The 23,159-nt window shown below is 43.4% G+C and overlaps 1 protein-coding gene and 1 long non-coding RNA gene across 5 annotated transcripts in view; one reads left to right on the top strand and one right to left on the bottom strand.

Annotated features, from left to right (window-relative positions):
* arnt2 (aryl-hydrocarbon receptor nuclear translocator 2) overlaps positions 1-23,159 on the top strand; it is a 70,976-nt gene that overhangs the window by 996 nt on the left and 46,821 nt on the right. For 2 of the 4 annotated variants that reach the window (XM_085165255.1, XM_085165265.1), the window contains exons 2-6: positions 7,522-7,633; positions 12,235-12,282; positions 13,840-13,890; positions 16,047-16,260; positions 21,498-21,711. In XM_085165255.1, the coding sequence (XP_085021381.1) occupies positions 7,522-7,633; positions 12,235-12,282; positions 13,840-13,890; positions 16,047-16,260; positions 21,498-21,711 (639 nt within the window). The remainder of the gene's footprint in view (positions 1-7,521; positions 7,634-12,234; positions 12,283-13,839; positions 13,891-16,046; positions 16,261-21,497; positions 21,712-23,159) is intronic. The other 2 variants (XM_085165274.1, XM_085165279.1) reach the window with 1 other exon arrangement.
* Positions 1,375-5,368, bottom strand: LOC146525192 (uncharacterized). The gene is made up of 2 exons (XR_014875010.1): positions 2,010-5,368; positions 1,375-1,917 (listed from the first exon to the last, which is right to left on the bottom strand). It is a non-coding gene; the product is annotated as an uncharacterized LOC146525192 (long non-coding RNA).

The following is a 23,159-nucleotide window of genomic DNA, read 5'->3' as shown; positions in this document are numbered from 1 at the left end:
ACTTTTAGAGACCACAAACATGCTGCAGAGTCGAGGGGAAATTACGGTTCAGCGGCGGTGGCGCGTTGGCGGTGCGTGGACACGAGTGTCCATCTGACAACTGATGCAGAGAACATCAGGTGTCAGAAATATGATGCACAGCCTTTTGTAGCTACTGGTGCCTGTGCTGTTGTCGGTCCTTAGCCAGGCACGGAGAAGTTATAAGATACAAAGAACTGAAACAAAATGCTAAAAACAATAAAAAGTGCCCACTGTAGCCAGTGTCTGTCACTTTCATGATGCTGTCCTGATCTTTGGTATTATTTTCTCCCATTCCTGGTAAACTCCACCGTTCACCAGTCAGCTTCTGGCAGTTGCAGCATGTATGGAAGTTGGTTAAAAAGCCCTCTCAACGTGCTTTTTGTTGCCAAGTACTTGTAGATATGCAGACGGACACAACTGCAGCACCAAATGTTAAGCATCAGCATTAATAGACGTTAGCTGCTCAAATCAGTCCTAAAAATTTCACTGCAATGCTGATACATTGTCCTCATTTTTCCAGTTTACTAAATAAGTTGTATGTGAAGTTCTACCTGTTTGCTACATTAATACTTGGTAAAGAAAGAAAGTCTATACTACTAAATAGGTTGAATTTTTTTTGAATTTTGATGGCAATTCAAAGGGAAAACAACCACGAAACGATGATAAAGTTACACAGCAGCTTCAGGAGTCACTGGGATTCATTCAGCAAGTTTCAGGATGCTGCTGAACCATTTTCATCAGCAACAAACCAGATTTCAAGCTCTGACTGTCATCCTAGACGAGAGCACTACAGTCTGAGATTAAATGGGGTCAAGCAGTCAATTACAAGCAATCTGTTTTTGATAATACAGTAATTAACTGTGGTAAATCATTGAAAGTCACATGTTTTTTGCCGTCTACATAGGTAGGAATTCCCATTTAAAAAGTCCATTTGTCCTCAGCAAGTTTTCCTGTTGTACAACAAAATAGCCTGGACTCGACTCAGCTGGCACAAATAGAGTTGAGTTCTCTCTGTGTGTGATCACAGACTCTGCAATCTGTTTACATTTATTCGTTAGACACAAATCATTTGCAAACCTTCAACAGTCCAAGTGAGACAGCGACTGTCTGCGCAAACGTTGCGTCTTCTCAGGCGATCTGTGCACTCGTCCCATGATCAAAGGTGGTTGTTAGTAGAGCAGGGCGATATGACCAAAAATATTTATCACCATATACATTTGAAAATGTGTGATAACAATGTAACTGACGATATAATTGACACGAGACAAAATACTTTACAACTCCACAACTTTAGTGCAAAAAACCCATCAATGTATTTTCACTTAAACAAGCAGCAGTTTTTATCTGCATTAAAGTTATATAAAAATGTAACAGTGCAAATTCTTTGCTGACAGTTTAACCAAAAGGCATTTCCAGTGGAAACTGGCCGACATATCCTCAGCATAACCATGTATAATATCCACAACACTTAAAAAGAGGTTATACACACACAATACGGTAATATTATGTTGAAGCACAGTACGTATCACTCCGCGAGGCTCCGCCTACGATAGCCGTAATGCTCCGACAATCCATCAAGCGGTGCGGCTTCGTAGCTTAGCAAAGTCGTACTGAAACATTTGACAGATTTTCGAGCGCCGTGCACATAAAATCAGTTCGAGGTCAGTAAACACAACCAGAGTTCATACATAAGGCACACGGGATTATAAGGGGCTCTGTCGACTTTCAGAAAAATCAAAGGATTGATTTTAAGTGCGCCGTATTTTCCAAACAACACGGTAATAACGACGGCCCGCTAGCATGCGCTACCAAAAATAGTGCTTTGTTGTGTATCTGACGAAAGCTAAACCAGTTCCACCAGTGAAGCTGCAGCATTTTCACAAACCAGTTCTGGTTCTGTTTCATTCAACGATCCGCTTTCGTTCTTCTCATTCTGCGTCGCCGCCATGTGTGTATGTAAACAAAGGCAGTGCACATGCGCGTTTTACCCATATTCCATCGCGATATTTCATTTTCTTATCGTTGCCTAAAATTACACCGGTATTACCGTGAACGGTATGATATAGCCCAGCCCTAGTTGTGCGTGTGGAGCACCCTTAAGAATTTTTTTCTTGTCACACATAATATGTCACTGTAGCATAAATGAATTCAAGTTGACGTAATCTAAAAAAGTACTGCGGCAAAGTCATTATTCCTGTGCGGATGACAGAGACTCTTGAAGAAACGGGTCGGCCTTAATGCTTCGCGTCACTTCATTGACAGTGTAAATGAAAAGGGAATATAAATAAAGAACTGCCTGGTTATTAGTACCTTTGCTGCATACAGAGTGTGGAAGTGAGGTGCAATCAGAATGAAAAATGAACAGTCCTGTCAGACAATGAAAGGGCACTGTCAGCAGACAAACTGCAGAAAAAAGGTGAAGGAGCGTGAACGGGCACGGTGGAGGGATTTCAGGAGTCATTCTGACAGAAGGATGAAGCAAGAGTGATGAAGAGGGGGGCACTGACAAAATGACAGGAGGCAGAGCTGAAGATGTTAAAGTTTTCATTGGGAGTGAGCAGGATGGACAAGATTAGAATTGAGTAAATCAGAGGGACATGCAGATGAGGGTGAGTGGATATACTGGACCAAAGCTTTTGAATATGAAGCTACCAGGCAGAAGGAAAAGAGATCTCAGAGAAGACTACATGCAGAGGGCTGGTGTGGTAGAGGTGCCTTCTAGGCATGTGGTCAATCGAGCAGCCGAAAGAAAAGAAGATGACGGGAGCAGACAAAACAAAACTCTTCTGAGTCAAAGAAGATCTCAGTCAGTGCAGATGTCCTGTATGGAGGCTGCATCCAACTGTCCAGGCCAGCAAACTTATGACTTTGACTGTTCTCTCTTCATGTTATGCTATGTGCTGTAATGACGGGCTGGTCACTGCAGGGTTATTCCCATAACTCTGTGGCTCAGACCCATTTGGTGTAAGAGGGTGAGAAACACGAGAAGTGAAATGATCTGATGAGGTCTGTGTGCTTTGAGAGGACAAAAAAAATCAGGCCATAAATGAAACTGCAGCTCTCAGAAGAATAATTGCTAGAATGTAGCAGACCATCCTTGGTCAGATCTTTAGCCTTGTTGACTTGTTCATTTATCAGTTAAACTAGTCTTATTTATTGCTGAAATCATTTTCCATTAACTAAGTGATCAGAAAACAGGAAGTTGTTATACACCTGTACTAAGGTCAGTTGATTTTGATTTATTCAATTCATAAACCTTCCAAGTAAAGTTTGTTTCATAGCCACACTCCCGAGTTCTGCCGTGGACATGTGAAAGTTCATGAGCCGGATATTTTATTTAAATCATAACAGTTCTGACTCTGCCCTGTGCCGAGAATGTCATTTTTAAGGAATTTTATTTTGAAACGGAAAAATAATGGAGTTTTTATTTATGTACCTTCCATCCCCATGTGCTGCTGGTAGTGCTGAGAGTATGCAAGCGGCTGAGTGGAATCATCAAGATCACATTGTTACATATTGAGCAGTATATACTAGAGATGGCACGATACCACTTTTTATGTCCGATACCGATATCATAAATATGGATATCTGCCGATACCGATATGAATCCGATATAGTGTTTTTTAATCAATAAAACTGTTTTTTTAATATCTTGCTGCATTTTGTATAAGTTCATACTCAAGTTTAAATAAACAACAACACTAAAGCTATTCTGTTATACCTGTATGTAAAAAATACAACAAAATATTTCATAGTTCAGCAAAACTGATCAATCTAATAAACTTAAACCTGCTCCATCCTCCCTATTCTGGTATTTTAAAGAGTACTTAGCAGAAATATTAAGCAACCTAACTAATAGGGTTGCAAACTCCCAGCAAAAAAAAAGGGAACCACCCCCCACCTCATGATGCTTAATCGATGTAATCAAATTTAATTTGATGCAGTGTGAAAAAAATGCACAGAAATAAATTATTTTTCAAGAATAATTAAATAGATTCAACATCTTTCTTCAACAGAACTGCAGACTGCACAGATGGTTCCCAAAGGAAAAAGTACTGTAGCTTACTAGGGTATATTAGACTTAACAGTTACTATATACAGTAATGGACTTCTATACATTTTACATCAGATTAAAACTTTGGGTGTAAGATTCAGATAATTATTTATTAAAAGCTCGACATTTTAAATGACAATAAGAAAGAAAAGTATGTCTTTGTGCCCCCTTTTCCCTGTTCATGCCCTATCGGCCCCCCTGGCTAAACTTTGCTAGATCCGCCCCTGCACAGTTACGTCAGCTGTAGAAAAAGATCCTGGTGTAGAAATAATATTAAATAAATTCTAACAACAGCTGATCAAGCTTAAACGTGCTGCTGTTGTTCAGCCGCTGGTTTCCTCTTTCTGGTGCAAAGTGGGACAAAAACAAACAAGAGAGACGATCAGCTGATCATTGATCAGTTTATGATTGAAGCAGGAGAGAGAGAGAGAGAGAGAGAGAGAGAGAGAGAGAGGCAGTCGCTCCATATATCTGTTGTTAAGCTTAACGTGGGAACGCTTTACAAACATTCAGAGATGAACTTACACACTTGCTTTACTTCTCTCTGGGAAAACTTCCTCGGAGATGAAATGCTGGTTTGGTAGCAACGCTACAAATACACACAGCCGCTCTATCACGTGACCACACTGCTGCACGTGCTACGGTTATGAGCCGAGTTACGCCGTGTCGCAAGTTTTGTGAGGTGCTTTTTTGATATTTAATGGATCGGATTACATTTTTTATTTCTCTCCGATATCCAATCCAGTAATTTACGTCGGTATCGGACCGATACGTAATATCAGATCGGTCCATCTCTAGTTAAAACTAAGGATATCATTTCCACTCCCACTGTATGTGTCTTTAGCAGCATTTGTTTTTTGTTATTTAGCTAGCTTCACTCTAAACTTGAAAGACGTGTATCGTGGTATTTTAGTGTGTAATAATCCTCCTTTTTGAGGGCTGTTTGTTAAACTTTGTGGCTAGGGAAAAACTATGGAGGTCAGAAATAAAGCGTGACTGAAGAGCGGGAATAGAAACAACCTTGGTTAAGGGTGTGCAGTGATTGAAAAGGAGAAAGTAGGCAGCATTTCCTTCAGTCTCCCCAAAGGCTCATTACTGGATTTAACCTCAGGGCTTTTTTACTTCTGGCTTTCTGAAGCTGCTGGTCGAGCTGCAGACTTCTCACTGACTCTCTGTAAGACCGTCTCATCAACATAGTGAAAAGAGTAGATTAGAAGATGGTGGAGGCTAAAAACAGAGAACAGACACCTATTTGATATGAGGGATGTTTGTACTGGTGTTACTAGTGGCTTTTAATTTTGTTGCATAGATCAGGTTTTTATCATTTTGTTATGGCACTCAACAATGAGACATTTAGCCTGCTTTATTTAGTGCAGTGTTTGTGTCTGTGTGCATGTGAGATTGTGTATGTATATATCTCTGGGTGCAGTGACACATACTGTATCACATTTTAATTCATTTACTTTGTGCACTGGGCCGTACTGGCAGGTTTGCTTCACTTATACATCTCACCTGGCTTAATGTGAGTGCAGCAGAAAGATGTGGAGGCACAGAGTGATGATAGATGGTCCTCACACTGTACCAGCTTAATGTTGAGTAAAAGAGGAAGCCTGTATTTTTACTGATGTATATATATACATATTAGGGCTGCTCGATTATGGCAAAAATGATAATCACGATTATTTTCACTGAGATCTCGATTATTTGACGATATTTATTTAACAATAACAATGTGTTGAATAATGACTTTAAAGATTGTCAAAAATAATATAAAATAGTGCAAATACTGATAACAGTGCAAATGTTTGCAATATAAAAATAAATGAAAAATGTAAACATCTATGTTTAGTGAACTTTGCAGTGTTGCTCTGTGGTGCAGCTACGACACTGTAGCAAAGTTTACACACTGTGTCTACTTGATCCACGTCTGACTCATGAACCAATAATGTTTCCACACCACTCAAGTTTTTTTTACCTCTTTTCAACCAACAGCAGTCACTCTCCTCTCCAAATAACTTCTGCTGAGCTTTCCGAGCTTCCCTCAGGTCCTCTTAATCAGCGGTCCCCAACCCCCGGGCCTCGGACCGGTACCGGTCTGTGAGTCGTTTGGTACCGGGCCGCGAGAGTTGAGGCTCAGGTGTGAAATGTATAGTTTTCAGGGTTTTTATCGGTTTTCAGTGTTATTTTGTTATCATTTTTATCGTTAACTCGGTTTTCCTGGGTCTTTTCACGTGTGTTATGAATAAATCTTCTTTTTTTCAGTACCAGTACTAGTTTTATTTTGTTGTATTTATCCACGACACCTTAAAGGCCGGTCCATGAAAATATTGTCGGGCATAAACCGGTCCGTGGCGCAAAAAAGGTTGGAGACCGCTGCTCTTAATTGTTGTGACACGTGTTCGAAATGCAGAGAGGTGCGCTCGATTTGCCACACGGAGCAGCGGAGCAGTAAAGCACGAGGGAGGGGCTAATAATCGGCTCAGTCATTTTTAATGATCGTTGAAAGCCCAGATCGTAATCGAGATTAAAATTTGATTAATTGAGCAGCCCTAATATATATATATATATATATAAGTGTGTGTGTGTGTAGGCCACCAATACTATGATTAAGATCACGACATGCTGCTTCTGCCTGGTAGCATGAAAGCTGCATAGCTATTGAGCCAGCTTGGTGCATTAAAACTAAAAACTAGGTTAGGTCAAGGAAAACTACTTTTTCATCTGCACATCTCTGGCAGAGTTCCACTATTGCAGTATACAAAAAGACAACAGGTTTTTCTAATGATAAAAGTCTTTCTACAAGGAAAATCAACAGTTTCTTGATAAGTTGATGTACTCCCATAGCACAAGTCATCATACTGCACTGATATTGACTCTCCAAGGCTGCTGAGCTCTGAGGGATAGAATAACATTCATGCTGAGGTCTTTCCATCATGTCATGTTTTGATGATAGTAGGTAAAAAGCTTCTGTGTCATTTTTGTGTGAATGTCAGGAACTTTAATTGGGCTGCTGTTCATCAACTCTGCTGTCGTGGCTGTTATGGTAGCATTTAAATAGGTACAGTATTTGCTGCCACCCTTGGCAGTAATTTAATAAATGAAATCATCATTTAAAAACCATATTTTGTATTTAAATAAGTTATCTTTGTCTAAAAACGTGCTTGATAATCTGAAAGTGTGACAAATATTTTTAACAGCACTGCAACATAAAAGCAATGTAAACATACATGTGAGTAGTTTAGAACATTTGACACATCTTACTTCAAATGCACATTTGCAAATTAGTTTATATTAATGGAGTGAGTGGAGTGTCTAACCAATGGAGAAGACACTCACAGAGGACACACAAGCATAGAAACAGTGTTCTAGCTCACCACACACACCTGCAAATTATATTGCTTTAAGATTAGAACCATAGTTAGTCCTCCCTCTGTTATATCTTCCAGAAATGGGCAGTGAGTTGCCAGGGACAGTTTCAATGCCAGGAGCTGTTGGATCTGGACCGGTGAGGATGGGTGGAGCCGTCCCAGGTCGTGGGGGCAAGAGGAGATCAGGAGGGTGAGTGTCTTTACTGCTGATATGCTGTGGAAATTAGCTTTAAAATTAAAGGATCAAAAAAGCTGTGTTGGGTCATCAGTCTTTTAAATTTGCTGTATTCTGAACAAGTAAATGCAATCAGTGTAATTGTATTGAGGTTTAGGACTCTCGCAGTGTCCTCAATACTGCAGCATAACTGTTGACAAGACAAATGTTCTTATTGTCTTCTGCTTTTAAATTTGTCTGCACCTACATGTCTGTATTTGGGCAATGAGCACGCCATCAAAGAGCGATTTTATCACTTCTGGGAACAATGCTAAGCCTCTCATCCTCGTTGAAACCATGCAAGATTTAACTCGTTGGTATTTCTAATTCACAGCGGTATGATGACACAGTTCACTGGACAACTCGCTGCAGTAAACTTGCTAATTGCAAACTGCTCAGTGGAGTTGGTCCCACTGTGGGACATGAACCTGAGTCATTGCTATTGATAATGGAAAAATGCAGTAGTTCATCATTTTCCCATTATCAATAGTAATTATCAACACATTGTGTCTATTGATAATAATTATTGATTTTTCTAAGAAGCATGGGTGCTCACGTAGTTGCATCCCACAGTCTCAATACCAGAAAGACAATCAAGGTTTAAATGAGTGTCTCAAACTTTGAAAGCATATTGTTTATGAGAATAGTTTCTCTGCACAAGACACTATCTGTGAGGTCCAGCTGGTCTCTCTGCAGGAAAAAGCCAACAATGATTCCATCGAGTTGTGATTCATTAACAGTATTAACTGAAAAAGTAACTGTTTACTGTTAATACTGATCTATCATTCACAGTTTCTGTGAGTATAAAACGTGTGAGGATATTTTCTCACCTCTTTATATGAAGAATATTCTAGTGGCCAATGAAAATGGAAGAAGTTGTTTGAATTTGTCATTTCAGCTTTAAAAAGGATTCAGGATGGAACCAGATCTCATACTGAAGGCTGCATTAGCATGGACGTCACAGGATTAAAAGAATGATCTGGAATACACATCGATCGCTCTAGACTTTGTATATTTCTGTTTGTTGTACATTAGTTGGTCAGTTTACACTAACAGTGCACTTAACCCATGCACAGGCAGTGTAGAGAGTAAGGTGTGGCACAAGGTTGCAGTTTACTCCTGTCTGTGGTGTTCCTGCTGTAAGTGCTCAGCTCAGCATGTATGTGAACGTGTTTGTGTGGTTTCAAAATGATGTCAAGGTAACGAACAGCTAAAAACTTTCTCTGTTTCCTGCAGACAGGGTGCATAACAGTTTTAATTCTCCAGCAAGTATTCTTAACAGCAAACCCTAACCCTGAAAAAGGGAAATGGGCCCATGCTCCTGTTGGCCCACCACTCGCAGGAGGCGCCGTAGGGGTTGGTAGCAAAGTGTGTTGGGCGGCGGCCAGAAGCGGAGGCCCTGGTGGACCAATCCCCAACTACCAAAACTAGTGACTGAGACATGTCTCCTCTCTGGTGGGGAAGGAGCCTGTTAGTGCAGTGGTCTCCAACCTTTTTTGCGCCACGGACCGGTTTATGCCCGACAATATTTTCATGGACCGGCCTTTAAGGTGTCGCGGATAAATACGACAAAATAAAACTAGTACCGGTACTGAAAAAAAGAAGATTTATTCATAACACACGTGAAAAGACCCAGGAAAACCGAGTTAATGATAAAAACGATAACAAAATAACGCTGAAAACCGATAAAAACCCTGAAAACTATACATTTCACACCTGAGCCTCAACTCTCGCGGCCCGGAACCAAACGACTCACGGACCGGTACCAGTCCGAGGCCCGGGGGTTGGGGACTGCTGTGTTAGTGCCTGAGTTTGACAGAGCTACCAGTGAGATATAGTCTGTCACCTCCGTGCACGGCTTGGGCTCTGGAGCCCCTCTCCTAGAGAGAGGCTGGACTCTGTCTCAGTCTGCGGTTGACTTTGGTGAAAGGTACGGGCTGGGTGGTATCGTACCATCCCCTCATCTTGCTGCCTGTAATGTTGGGGTTTCTCCCAGTGGATGAGCGGGCTGGTTCCCTGCGCCTTTGGTTGGGGAACAGGGCCTGACTGTTGCCTGCACTTCTGCACTGTACCCAGCTTTCTTGGGGTTCCTGGGTGGGTGCTTGAGGGCGCTTCGCCTGGGGACTCTATTGTCCTTCTGGGAGACTTCAACGCTCATGTGGGCAACAACAGTGAGACCTGGAGGGGCGTGATTAGGAGGAGTGGCCTCCTGGATATGAACCTGAGCAATGTTTTGTTATTGGACGTCTTTGCAAACCACAGTTTGTCCATAATGAACACCGTATTCGAACAGAAGCGCACGTGGCACCAAGACGCCCTCAGCCGCAGGTCTGGTCATACGATTATAAATTCAATCACCAGACCTGTGGCCTAATGTTCTGGACACTCAGGTGAAGAGAGGAGCTGTCAACTGATCACCACCTGCTGGGGTGTTGAATCAGGTGGTGGTGGGATGCTGGACAGACCTGGCGCCGCTAAACGTATAGTGAGGGCGCTGGGAACACCTAGCAGAGGCCCCGCCCACTAGATCTTAAACTCACACCTCCGACAGAGCGTCAACAGCATCTGAGGCACCTGAGTTCAGCATCTCCAAATTAAAGTGAATAAATAACTGTAAGTGACTGTAAGTTTACTCACTTTTACTCACTTACAGTTATTTATTCACCTATTCAGTCAGTTTAATGTTAAAACTGTGTATATATTGTATATTCTGTGTATTTATTATCTCACTCTTATTGCCTGTTTATGCCCTGTCCTTCAGCGTCATGCTGCTCTGGTGTATCTTAATTGCCCCCTGGGGATAAATAAAGCCTTTCTGATTCTGATTGCTGAAGCTGCTGCACCGAGTGGAAGGCTTTTACTTTGGTGGTCTCAGAATCTCAGCACTGCTTTTCACAGATGATGTGGTTCTGTTGGCTTCGTCAGGTGATGGCCTACAGCTCACGCTGGAACGGTTCAAGCCGAGTGTGAAGCGGTGGGAATGAGAATCGGCACCTCCACGTCTGAGGCCATGGTCCTCAGCCAGAACAGGGTCGAGTGTCCATTCTGTCTCAAGGACAGATTCTTGCCCCAAGTGGAGGAGTTCAAGTATTTTGGGGTCTTGTTCACAAGTGAAGGGAGCGTGGGCAGGGTACCTGATCACAGGCAGGGCCTAGGTGTTGACAGTTCTTACCGTTCAGCTCCTCAGGACTTGCCTGACCCTTTGGTACTCAGTGGTTGCAGCTTTCTTAGCGGCCTCTTTGTGGTTCCCATTTGCCTGTGGGATCCCCAGGTACTTGTAGCTGTCCTCAATGTCTGCAGTGTTGCCTTCTGGTAGTTCAATTCAATTCAATTCAATTCAATGTTATTTATATAGTGCCAAATCACAATAAAAGTCGCCTCAAGGCGCTTCATAGATACAGAGAAAAACCCAACAATCATATGACCCCCTATGAGCAGCACTTTGGCGACAGTGGGAAGGAAAAACTCCCTTTTAACAGGAAGAAACCTCCGGCAGAACCAGGCTCAGGGAGGGGCGGCCATCTGCTGCGACCGGTTGGGGTGAGAGAAGGAAGACAGGATAAAGACATGCTGTGGAAGAGAGACAGAGGTTAATAACAGATATGATTCAATACAGAGAGGTCTATTAATACATAGAGAGTGAGAAAGGTGACTGGAAAGGAAAAACTCAATGCATCATGGGAATCCCCCGGCAGCCTACATCTATTGCAGCATAACTAAGGGAGGATTCAGGGTCACCTGGTCCAGCCCTAACTATATGCTTTAGCAAAAAGGAAGGTTTGAAGCCTAATCTTGAAAGTAGAGATAGTGTCTGTCTCCTGAATCCAAACTGGAAGCTGGTTCCACAGAAGAGGGGCCTGAAAACTGAAGGCTCTGCCTCCCATTCTACTTTTAAATACTCTAGGAACAACAAGTAGGCCTGCAGAGCGAGAGCGAAGTGCTCTAATAGGGTGATATGGTACTACAAGGTCATTAAGATAAGATGGGGCCTGATTATTTAAGACCTTGTATGTGAGGAGCAGGATTTTGAATTCAATTCTGGATTTAACAGGAAGCCAATGAAGGGAAGCCAAAACAGGAGAAATATGCTCTCTCTTTCTAGTCCCTGTCAGTACTCTTGCTGCAGCATTTTGGATTAGCTGAAGGCTTTTCAGTGAGTTTCTGAGCAGCACTTTGGCGACAGTGGGAAGGAAAAACTCCCTTTTAACAGGAAGAAACCTCCGGCAGAACCAGGCTCAGGGAGGGGCGGGGCCATCTGCTGTGATTGGTTGGGGTGAGAGAAGGAAGACAGGATAAAGACATGCTGTGGAAGTCTTTTCAGTCCACTCATTTCTGACTACATTTCCTCTTCATTACCATCCGCTGTCTTTGAGTCCAGCTTTGTCCAACCATTGGTAGGTATTCTCTCAGTGACTAAGGAGCTTTTCCTGTTCTTGCGAATTACAAATTGCTTGTAATTTGTCTTCCAAACATAGCTTGTGGCTCTGTTCTGATACGTTTATGCAATATTTTAAATTTTCATTAAAAACATGCTTAATTAAGAAGTGGTAACTCTGTTTCCTGTTGTTGTTTCTCAGAATGGACTTTGATGATGAAGATGGAGAGGGGCCGAGCAAGTTTTCAAGGTGAGAACATTCACAGTAGATGGTGCACATGCTGTCTGAAGTTGTTTAGTACATAGTTCATGAAAACCACACAGTTGTTGTTTCAGGGTGTCGGCAGGTACAATGAGTTAATGCTTACTTGGATCAAAGTAGGTTTAATTGGTCCCTTAATTTGAGGCGTCATTAAAGAGTTCTAAAAATTCACGTTTTGTTTTGAGGATCCTCCTGATACCCTGTTTGTAACTGATGTGGACACATCGAGTCTTCCTCTCACTGCATCTCAAGTGTCCTCTCACATTTTCCTTTCATTTCAGCCTGTCTTTCATTCGTTCCTTCTAATACACTGTATGTGTGAGTGTGTAGGATAGTTCTGAAATATAGTCAGTGCTGTTTAGAGCCGACAGGATCTGTTAAGCTGAACAGTGACGATGGAGAGGAGGTGCTGCTCTCTGCTGGCTACACGAGGAACTGCATTTTCATGGACACGTTCCATGTCTGATCTGTGTGGATTGAGAAAGGCATACCATGAAAGGATGTGCCGCTGCACATCGTACATCTGCTGTTTCCACGCCAGCATATTCATCATTGCTTTCTCCCATACACAACAGCTTTCATTCACCTTGCATCTTATTTCATGACACAAAAACACGAGCTGAAAAAATGAATTCACTTTTATTTTTGAGGGGGGGTGGTGGTGGGGTGAGCTGGTACTATTTTAGGCTATAACACCTGAACTGTAGGTTAGAGGGTTAAGCAAACACACTGCCCTGTATACAGGCACAGTGTGAAAGGTTCTCAGTCAGGTAATATTCCCTACTAGGAGTTGAATGCGGTCTAATAGTTGTTTTAAGAACTGATGAAACCTCATGGATTGAGGTGTCTTTACAAACAAAATACGTCACATTTCTTGCCACACTCACCTTGAGGTTGGACGGTGCAGATTCACCAGTTTAATTATTTAACTTTTCTTTGTTTTTGTTGGAATCTGAACAACTTAAAAAGACTTTGACAGATGTCATGTACTTAATTTAATCATAGGAACAATATCCACTAGTGGGTTTTGTGGGGTTTTTGCAACTTGCTTGTTAGCTGCTTATGAGCTATTGTTTGACTGAAATGCTAGTAAATGTTTAGCATGAGAGGTCAATCAAGATGTCCTCATCTAGTGAACAGTTTTCTTGCCTCATGTAGAATTTGACACTAGATGACATTTGAATGCTGGGTTTATGTGTATGTTAGCGTGCTGTAACACGAAGTGGATCGTTAAACTCATTTAATTTATTAAACTATTAAAAAGATTGTTAATTTAATTATAACTGGTCTCAGTTCGTTGGTGCCTTGACGTGGCAGTAGTAGTGGTTGTGAGTCGCTGCTGAATGAAGTGACAATCCTACAAACACACATGACCTGAGAAACCATCTTGTTGTCCATTTTTGTGCGTCAGACTTTGTCGCATCATAAATCATGAACATGAAGTGTTGCGTGGCAGCTGAATATGGACAGTGAAGCTGCTCTTGATACTTTTCCTGTATCTACATGTTTGTGTGTGTTACATGCTGTGTCCTCTCCTCTCTGCAGGTATGATGATGATGAGCAGAATCCTGGTGGGGATAAGGACAGATATGCCAGGTAGGCTTAGCCAGCTGGGCAGCAAGAGGATTCCCATTGATGCAGGGATCAACAGACTCTTTGATCCGAACAACAACAAAAACATTTGTGTTGTTAGAAATGCTCACAGCAAAAGAAGATGGCTAAAAATAAAATTGGAAGCATTGAGTTTGTTAAACACACCCAATGAGGTTTAGTACGAGAGAGGTGAGCACAGACATAAGAGTTAATATACCCACCCAGTTTGTAGGTTTTGTTTTTTTAACACCAGGTCATAAACACATTCTTTTACTGCGAGGTAATCGGAGCGCCGCATCCAAGATGGCAACACTAAAGTCTCTTTTTTAGCATTATATCCTGTGGCCCGGATATAATGGGATTTAGGATTGTTTACTCAGCGACGTGTAGAACACGAAGTCTTTGTTAGACAAACAAAAGGGAACCAAACAAACCAAAAACAGAAAGGTAAAGTTAGACACTGGAGTTAGGGGAAAAAGAAAAATCAGTAATGAATTCATCCATCCATCTTCTTCTGCTTTATCCGGGTCGCGGGGGCAGCAGCCTAAGCAAAGAGGCCCAGACCTCCCTCTCCCCAGCCACCTCCTCCAGCTCATCCGGGGAACACCAAGGCGTTCCCAGGCCAGCCGAGAGATATAATCTCTCCAGCGTGTCCTGGGTCTGCCCCGGGGCCTCCTCCCGGTGGGACATGCCCGGAACACCTCACCCAGGAGGCGCCCAGGGGGCATCCTTGTCAGATGCCCAAACCACCTCAGCTGGCTCCTTTATGTGGAGCAGCAGCGGCTCTACTCTGAGCCCCTCCCGGATGGCCGAACTTCTCACCCTATCTCTAAGGGAGATGCCAGCCACCCTTCGGAGGAAGCTCATTTCCGCCGCTTGTATCCGCGATCTCGTTCTTTCGGTCACTACCCACAGCTCGTGGCCATAGGTGAGGGTAGGGACGTAGATCGACCGGTAAATTGAGAGCTTCGCTTTTACACTCAGCTCCCTCTTCACCACGACGGACCGGTGCAGCGTCTGCATCACTGCAGCTGCAGCACCAATCCGTCTGTCGATCTCCGGCTCCCTTCTCCCATCACTCGCGAACAAGACCCCGAGGTACTTGAACTCCTCCACTTGGGGCAGGAACTCATCCCCGACCCGTATGAATTCATACGGAGTTAAAATAATCATAAGAAATAAAAAGCAAATTCCAGAATCATGAGGTTTACTCTGCGAGTCTTATCTCCTCTCACAGGTGCGTCACAGCATGGTCGATGTTTCTGCTACAGAAACGAGCAAGAACCGGACTTTTTATCAGCCTTGCATTAAGATTTGGCTTCACTGTGTGTTTTGTTCGCTCCTCATGAGCGTACCCAAACCATAAATGTAAAATATAACTATGATCTGAAGCCACAGAGCCTTAGTTGTACTCTGGTTATACCTTTACTGTTACATCTAACAAGATTTCCAGGATGGTTTTTTCCATACTTGGATTCCCAACATGTGAGACAGATGTAAGCGAAGCCGAGAGCTCCCCTTGTATGCTGAGCTTATGCAGAGCTTGGTACGTTTTATTTTGGTGTTTTATTTTATCCATTTATTTTTCAATTTTTACCCAAAATCTTCTGACTGCATCCCAAATATTTCAGAGAATCACGAGTTTTATGAGAATCTGTGTCAATAAAAACGACCAACTGGACTCTAGCATGATTGTTATGTATATCCATACCTGCTGGTAAATCTGTAAAGTCTGCAGCGTAACCTGCTGACATTCACACAACTTAAAGATTCATTGGTTGTTTTTGTGTGGGACCAGCTAATCTGGCCGTTTCAGACTTGTGTCTGTTTGTATAATAATGGTCAGAGGAGGAGATTATGTCCAGGATTAAGACAAATAGGAGTTTTTATAGAGTACTTAACAATACTTGGAGGAGCCACTGAAGTCCTGAACTGTTTGTGCCCTGTGTTATTGTCACTGCTTTCTTCTTACATGAATATTTAAACACAGAATTGTTAAAATAAAGAAGAATAATTTGACAGCAAAGCGTATCTTTGAGATCAAAGTGTACAGTCTTTCATCTAAAGTTCCAAAACATCCTGATAAGATCCATCCCAAGGCTGCAAGGGCTTCTCAACTTGCGTCTTCCGGCCTGTAACTGATCTTCTCTCTGTTTTAGAGAGAACCACAGTGAGATTGAGAGACGTCGGCGCAACAAAATGACCCAATACATCACCGAGCTGTCGGACATGGTCCCCACCTGCAGTGCTTTAGCTCGAAAACCTGATAAGCTGACCATCCTGCGTATGGCTGTTTCCCATATGAAATCCATGAGGGGGACCGGCAACACATCTACCGATGGCGCCTATAAGCCCTCCTTTCTCACGGAGCAGGTACAGTACTTTTTTTTTTTTTTTTTTTTTTTGCCTGTCCCGTTTGGTTCTTTTGCCATCAGAATTATTGTCTAAAGGCGAAGAAAGATGCCCAACGGATTTTCTTTACCAAATTGACCATCCCAGCTTTGCCGTAATGGTCCATTTGATTCACCTTTTATTCTTTATTTTATTTTCACTTGCTGAATACGGGACAGATTTGACTGGGGGAAAGAAAAGGGAGAAAGAAAGAGGGAAAGAAAAACAGTTGAGAAGAGGGACGGGGGAGAAGGGCAAAAAACAAAAACCAACAGAATAAGCAGAAGAAAAAAAAAAAAAAAATACATATATCGATCACCTGGATCACCTGTTGAGAAAGAAAAAAGAAAACAAGCAGAAGAAAACGAGAGTAATACAATAAACCACATCACAATGATATATGGGAATATGACAGTAAATACTAAATATTAAACATTATTGTGCAGCACGTAAGATCGACAGCACAGTGTGCATTGAGGTAGGAGCCAAAAAGGGTGTAGTTTGTGTGTGTGATCACCCGTGTGTACACCTGTGAGCATGGACGCGCTTGTTTTCTTAAAAGGTTCCCTCATGTAATGATCTGCTAGAGGGTGTGGGGGGCCACTGCCCCGTCCTCCAGGGCATGAAGCAGGTATGGAGGAGATCAAAACCCCAGACATCCAGAGGCCCCCAGAACACAAGAGACCAAGGAAGACCAACAGAGGGGCAGCCGCGCCACTGTCCCAGAAAGAGCTGAGGAGAGTCCCAGATGAGGGGTCACCCAGCAGCCACGGAGCAGAAGCCAGGGGGGGCTGCAGTGACGTGCCCGTGAGCTCCGCCGGCAGCCAGCTGTGCCTGAGTGACCGAGCCCCAGGCCGAGAGGCCGGGGGCACCCCACCTCCGAAGTGGCCCAAGCGAGCCCCAGGCTCCAGGCCCCGATAAGCAGCCGCCAAGGAGTGAGCCGGTGTGTACCCGGACGCCCACCCCCGGACACAAAGAACCACCAACGCACCGACGTCTGAGGGAGTCCGCCCCCGGCAGGGGAAGTGGTGGGGGGAGATAGGCCTCCAAACCTTGGAGGGCCTGAGCTGTCCTCAGAGAGGTGGCATCTGATACCCAACCTGACATACAGACACAGACATACAGGCACACACAGATACAAACATCCATTCCCACCCTCATGCTCTCATATGCACTTACTCCACACTCAACCAACGTGGAGACAGACATAAAGAGACGCTGTACACACAATCACACTCCCCAAGCGTACTCTACGAACCGGGTCTAGGTACCCTTGCCCCTGGAGGGGGGAACTGCACCCAGACCCAGGTTGTGTTACCCTTTTCCCTGCAGTGGGGAGAAGCAGACCGCCCCGACTCCGCAGCAGCAGGGAGGCCCCACACTCCGGACCCCAGTCGGACGGCCAACTCCTCCTCCTAGCCCCCCTGCTCCAGCAGAAAGCAGAGAACGAGGGTGAGAGAAGACTCCTAACCTCCCTCCACCCGCTCATTGTAGTGTTGATGTATGTGTGTTCTAAGGTGCGTTTAAAACCCAGGAGGGCATGGAGCTACCTGCCAGAGAGCAGCAGGTAAGCGCATAGTCCCTCCTGCTAGCCCTCAATGTCTACGTGTATTTAAAATTGAGAGGTGGGCAACGACGCCGGGGGTGAGGTGTACACCCTGATGGTAATTGGGATTCCGTGTAGCGTGCCCACCCCCAAGATCCTATATTTATGTGTAATGAGAATGTGAGTAATGTGAATGTCTAAGTTGCGGGATAAAATTGAGGCAGAGGCAGCCAGAAGGGGACAGAGGGGGGGGGGGTTACCTCCTCTGAGCAGGTACAGTACTGTCAGAGGAGCAGAGCTCTAGCTGCTCACAGCAAAGATGGATGGCAGTGGAACTGGCATAGAACAAATATTTTTTTATTGTGAAATTTCATCACTACAAAATATTCAGCAGTCAACTGTTAGTTGAAGTGGGAACAACAGCAAGGATGTGGTTGGTCGAATCACAGAATGGGGTCAGTGGATGCTGAGGTGGGCGGTGCACAGAGTTAATCATTACAGAGCTCCAAACCTCACGTGGTCTTCAGGTTAGCGTAGAGGAGAAGAGTGAGCGTTGCAGATTGGGTTTCCATGGCCCAGCAGCTGAAACCAAGCATACATCACAAAGTGCAATGTGTCGAATGCAGGAGTGTAAACATGCTGCCAGTTGTCTCCAGAGCAGTGATACGTATTCTCTGGATCATCCTTCCCCGTCTGGCAATCAGATGGACGAGTTGCTGGCAGAACAGTAGTTGTCGGACTACACGGTGCAAAGTTTGGTGGAGAGGGGATCATGGTGTGGGGATGAAAATTGTCCATTTTGGACAATTTCATGCTCCCACAGTTTGGGCCCCTTGCTGTTCCAACATTAGTGTGCACCTGTAAATGGTAAATGGCCTGTATTTGTATAGCGCTTTACTAGTCCCTAAGGACCCCAAAGCGCTTTACACAACCATTCACACACACATTCACACACTGGTGATGGCAGCTACATTGTAGCCACAGCCACCCTGGGGCGCACTGACAGAGGCGAGGCTGCCGGACACTGGCGCCACCGGGCCCTCTGACCACCACCAGTAGGCAACGGGTGAAGTGTCTTGGACACAACAACGAGACTGTCCAAGTCGGGGCTCGAACCGGCAACCTTCCGATTACAAGACGAACTCCCAACTCTTGAGCCACGATCGCCCCTGTGCACAAAGCAAGATCCATAAAGACATGGATGAGCGAGTTTGGTGTGAAAGAACTTGACTGGCCAATGTCAGTGTCTGACCTCACAAAGTGCTCCTGGAAGAATGGTCAAAGATTCCCATGAACAGGCACTTAAACCTCGTGGAAAGCTGTTTTAGCTGTAAAGGATGGACGGACAGGATTAAGAATGGGATGTCACTCAAGTTCATATCTATGCTAAAGGAGACAAGCAAATATACTGTATGTCTTCTAGTGTGCAACAAAGACCACTTTTGTTAAAAGAAGTCTTTAAACTGCACGTCTTTAAATCGGTGACCAAAAATCTGCACGCTGTAAAATCTCGTTCGCTCCCAGAACTAAAAAAAACCAATTATGCAAACTCATTGCCTCAAAAAACTAAATAAAGGTTACTTAAGATAACTAAGTTGGGTAATGTAGCCATTCTGAGTACACAGTAATAAGAACAACTTGTTGTTTACCCACTGACAAACATTTCAAGTTCTACTAAATTAAAAACAATTTGTGGCTACTTCCTGTTTTTAATTTTGCTTACACACAAAGTAAACGCAACAAAATCACACGATGCTTTATCATCCTTGAACTAACAACACTTAATATAATCAAATATGATTCAGAAACAATCATTAACATGTTTTGTAATGGAGTTAAAATCAGCACACTTTCATTTTCAAATGCATTATTATGCCATTCCCAAAAAATACTGTAACTCTGATATAAACAACCATCCATCCATTTTCCTCCACTTATCTGAGTCGTGGAGGCTACCAGCCAAAGCACCTCCTCCTCCCTGGCCACTTCATCCGGTTTATCCAGGGGAACTCCAGCATGTGTCCTGGTCCGGGACATGCCTGCAACACCTCACCCAGGAGGCGTCCTTGTCAGATGCCCGAACTATCTCGACTCATTTCGATGTGGAGAAGTAGCATCTGCACACTGATGCAGAGCGGGCACTCCACCCTTTCTGGCTGAGGACCACGGCCACAGATTTGGAGGTGGTGATTCCAGTGAGGGCTGGAGGCAACCACCTGATGCTTAACCTGACAGGACACCTCTACAGCTTCACAAGAGGCACCAACCACCTTGCAGTCGCAGCTCCTTGCAGCAGCTTCAAGATTCATAAATCTTGCAAACCACAAACAAGTCGAGAAGACAAGAGATAACAATATGGAGCTGTGGGAAGAGTTTCAAGAGTTTAAGACTAGACTAACCAACCTGTGCACTGCCTGAACTGACTACAAGAAAGGCAATGACTCAGTACCTCACGCATGGATCCTGGAATGCCTAAAACTATACAAGACCAAAAGGACACTTCATTAGAAATCCAATGGGAATGTGGCCAACAACACCAGAGGACAACTTTAAGTCAAAAGTCAGCATGAAGTGTGGATTTACCAAGGAGATGCTCTCTCTGTGTGCATAGGCCTGAACCCCCCTCAGCCAAATGATCACGATTGCTCCATTCGATGTCCCTGCAGCACATAAGAGCAGGGTGCTAGATGCTAGCAGGCGGGGCATACATAGGACGCCGTAACCAGGTGTTATGAAACATCTGCACTGAGTATGGCCTGGAAGTCTAAATGGGACACACCCCTTAGGGTGGTTGAGGATGAAGTTAAGATCCTGTGGGACTTCCAGATACCGGTAAACAAACTGGTGATGGCTAACCAGATGAGAGGAAGAGGAAGATGGCTGTAATGAAATATACACCTATATTAAGAGACGGCAACAAGCGTGAGAGATTCCAGGTGTAAGCTAGAAACGAGCAGCTCCTTCATGCTGTTTCTGACTTTAATATTGTATCTACTGACAGTCATGCCCTGGCTGCTGTTCTCCTTGCCTGCAGCCATATATGCAGATGGAGCAGCAGCACAGAGCTGCCAGATCTCAGTGACGATAGCTTAAAGTGACAGTCGTCTTGTGACTGAAAACATATTTCTTCAACATTACCAGAGGTGTAATTATTTTAAGTTAAGAGTTTCCATCTTCTTATAAACATTTATATCTACTTAAATGTACATTTACTTTATTAACTTTTACTTCCTACATCTTAATTTGAGTTGAACACATTTTCACTGTGTGTTTGGTTGAAGTTTGCTTGATCTGTCTTTGTCTATATCAGCGGTCTCCAACCTTTTTTGCACCACGGACCGGTTCATGCCCGACAATATTTTCACGGACCGGCCTTTAAGGTGTCGCGGATAAATACAACAAAATAAAACTAGTACTGGTACCGAAAAAAGAAGATTTATTCATAACACACGTGAAAAGACCCAGGAAAACCGAGTAAACGATAAAAACGATAACAAAATAACGCTGAAAACTGATAAAAACCCTGAAAACTATACATTTCACACGTGAGCCTCAACTCTCACGGCCCGGTACCAAACGACTCACGGACCGGTACCGGTACGAGGCCCGGGGGTTGGGGACCGCTGCTCTACTTGGTCGTGCTTCTTGGTAATAAACCTTTCTTTCCCTGTAGGAACTAAAGCACCTGATCTTGGAGGCGGCGGATGGCTTCCTGTTTGTGGTTGCTGCAGAGACGGGTCGGGTCATCTACGTGTCGGACTCGGTGACACCAGTGCTGAACCATCCCCAGTCCGAGTGGTTTGGCAGCACTCTGTACGAGCAGGTCCACCCCGATGATGTGGACAAACTGAGGGAACAGCTCAGCACTTCAGAAAACTCCATGACAGGTAGAGAAAGGATCGTCACAAATGAGTCTTGCAGCTTGACGTGTTTCGTAAAACGATTTGAGCAGCAGAGCGTCTTTATAACCAGCTGTCAGGCTGCACTACGCTTACCTTTTAAAATAAGTAACACTCTGATATCCATCAGTTTGAAGGGTTAGCTCTTATTCTAAAGGTTTGTTGATGTGTACGTCATAGACTGGATTCATCATAACACAGTACGACAGAAGTGACCAGCTGATCATCTCAACCCAGCGGCATGAGGCTCGAGTCACAAACATTTGGGTTTCCTTCTCATTTTGTTCTGACATTTTTGATTCGTGCCACCATTTAACCCTTTAAAGCCGGTCGGAGCGGGCACGTTCTGTTTTGCGTAACTATTTTTAAATCCCGGTAGCTCTGCAACCACGTGAGCTAGCGCAATAATGTTTTTTGCATATGAAACCGGAGGAGTTGTACTTACATCTTATGCCATCAGCTTGTCCTCGGTCACAGTTTCCTTCCACATATAGTTTTGCAAAAACTGCATAAAAAGCACTTGCAGCAACAAAAACATAATATTCCAGAAACACGCTTTGCCGATCCGATCAGCTGTTTGTAACACTTCCTACGTCCATCAGCGCGAACTATCGCATGTCCGCCATGACCTGCCCGAAACCGGAAGTGACGTCATTTTTGCGGAAATGTAGTTTTTTACCATCAGGGCCTCATGAGCCTATACTGGTGTTTTTAAAAGTTATGTTTGACTTTATGACTTTCTGTGTGGTTTCTGGGATGCTTAGGACTCATATTGCACTGCTGGAAATAGTTTATTTTGATGCATATGCTGCTTTTTTGCAAATTTGCATCATAATATTTATTTTCGTTATTCCTGCAGTATATAAAAATTGGTGTATTTCAAAAATAAAACTATGAAGACACTCAAAATAAATTTCCTGTGGTGGGAAACTATTTTGTGCAACTTTTTTGTATTTACAGTTTTGAGGGATAAGCCTCTTAAATTTCTCTAACTAGAAATATATGTTAAAAAAACAAAAACGATTTTAAATTTGTTTGTAGTTTATTCCACTTTTTTGCAATTTATGTAATTACTATGCACTTAATGCAGACATATTATTAAAATTTGGGCTGTAATGGTTAGGGATGGGTATTGATAAGATTTTCACGATTCCGATTCCATTTTCGATTCTGTTTAACGATTCGATTCTTTATCGATTCTCTTATCGATTATTTTTTTTTAAAAAGGAGAACACTAAGGTCAATTAGCTTAGATCTTTGTTTTATATCTTCTCTTTGAACAAGATAGAAATTTAAGAGTAACATGGCCTTACAAACCCAACAGTGAGATCTTAACAGATCCAACCTACGGCTCTTCAATGGGGTGTCACAGGGTCCCCAGGAAAAAAAATTGTGAATGTAAAATAATAAAATAAATATTCTTCTGTAGCAGTTAC

The sequence above is a fragment of the Neolamprologus multifasciatus genome, chromosome 1, assembly GCF_963576455.1.
Source record: "Neolamprologus multifasciatus chromosome 1, fNeoMul1.2, whole genome shotgun sequence".
Taxonomy (NCBI): Eukaryota; Metazoa; Chordata; class Actinopteri; order Cichliformes; family Cichlidae; genus Neolamprologus; species Neolamprologus multifasciatus.
Note: the sequence above shows the minus strand (reverse complement) of the source record. Positions and strands in the feature narration are given on the sequence as shown.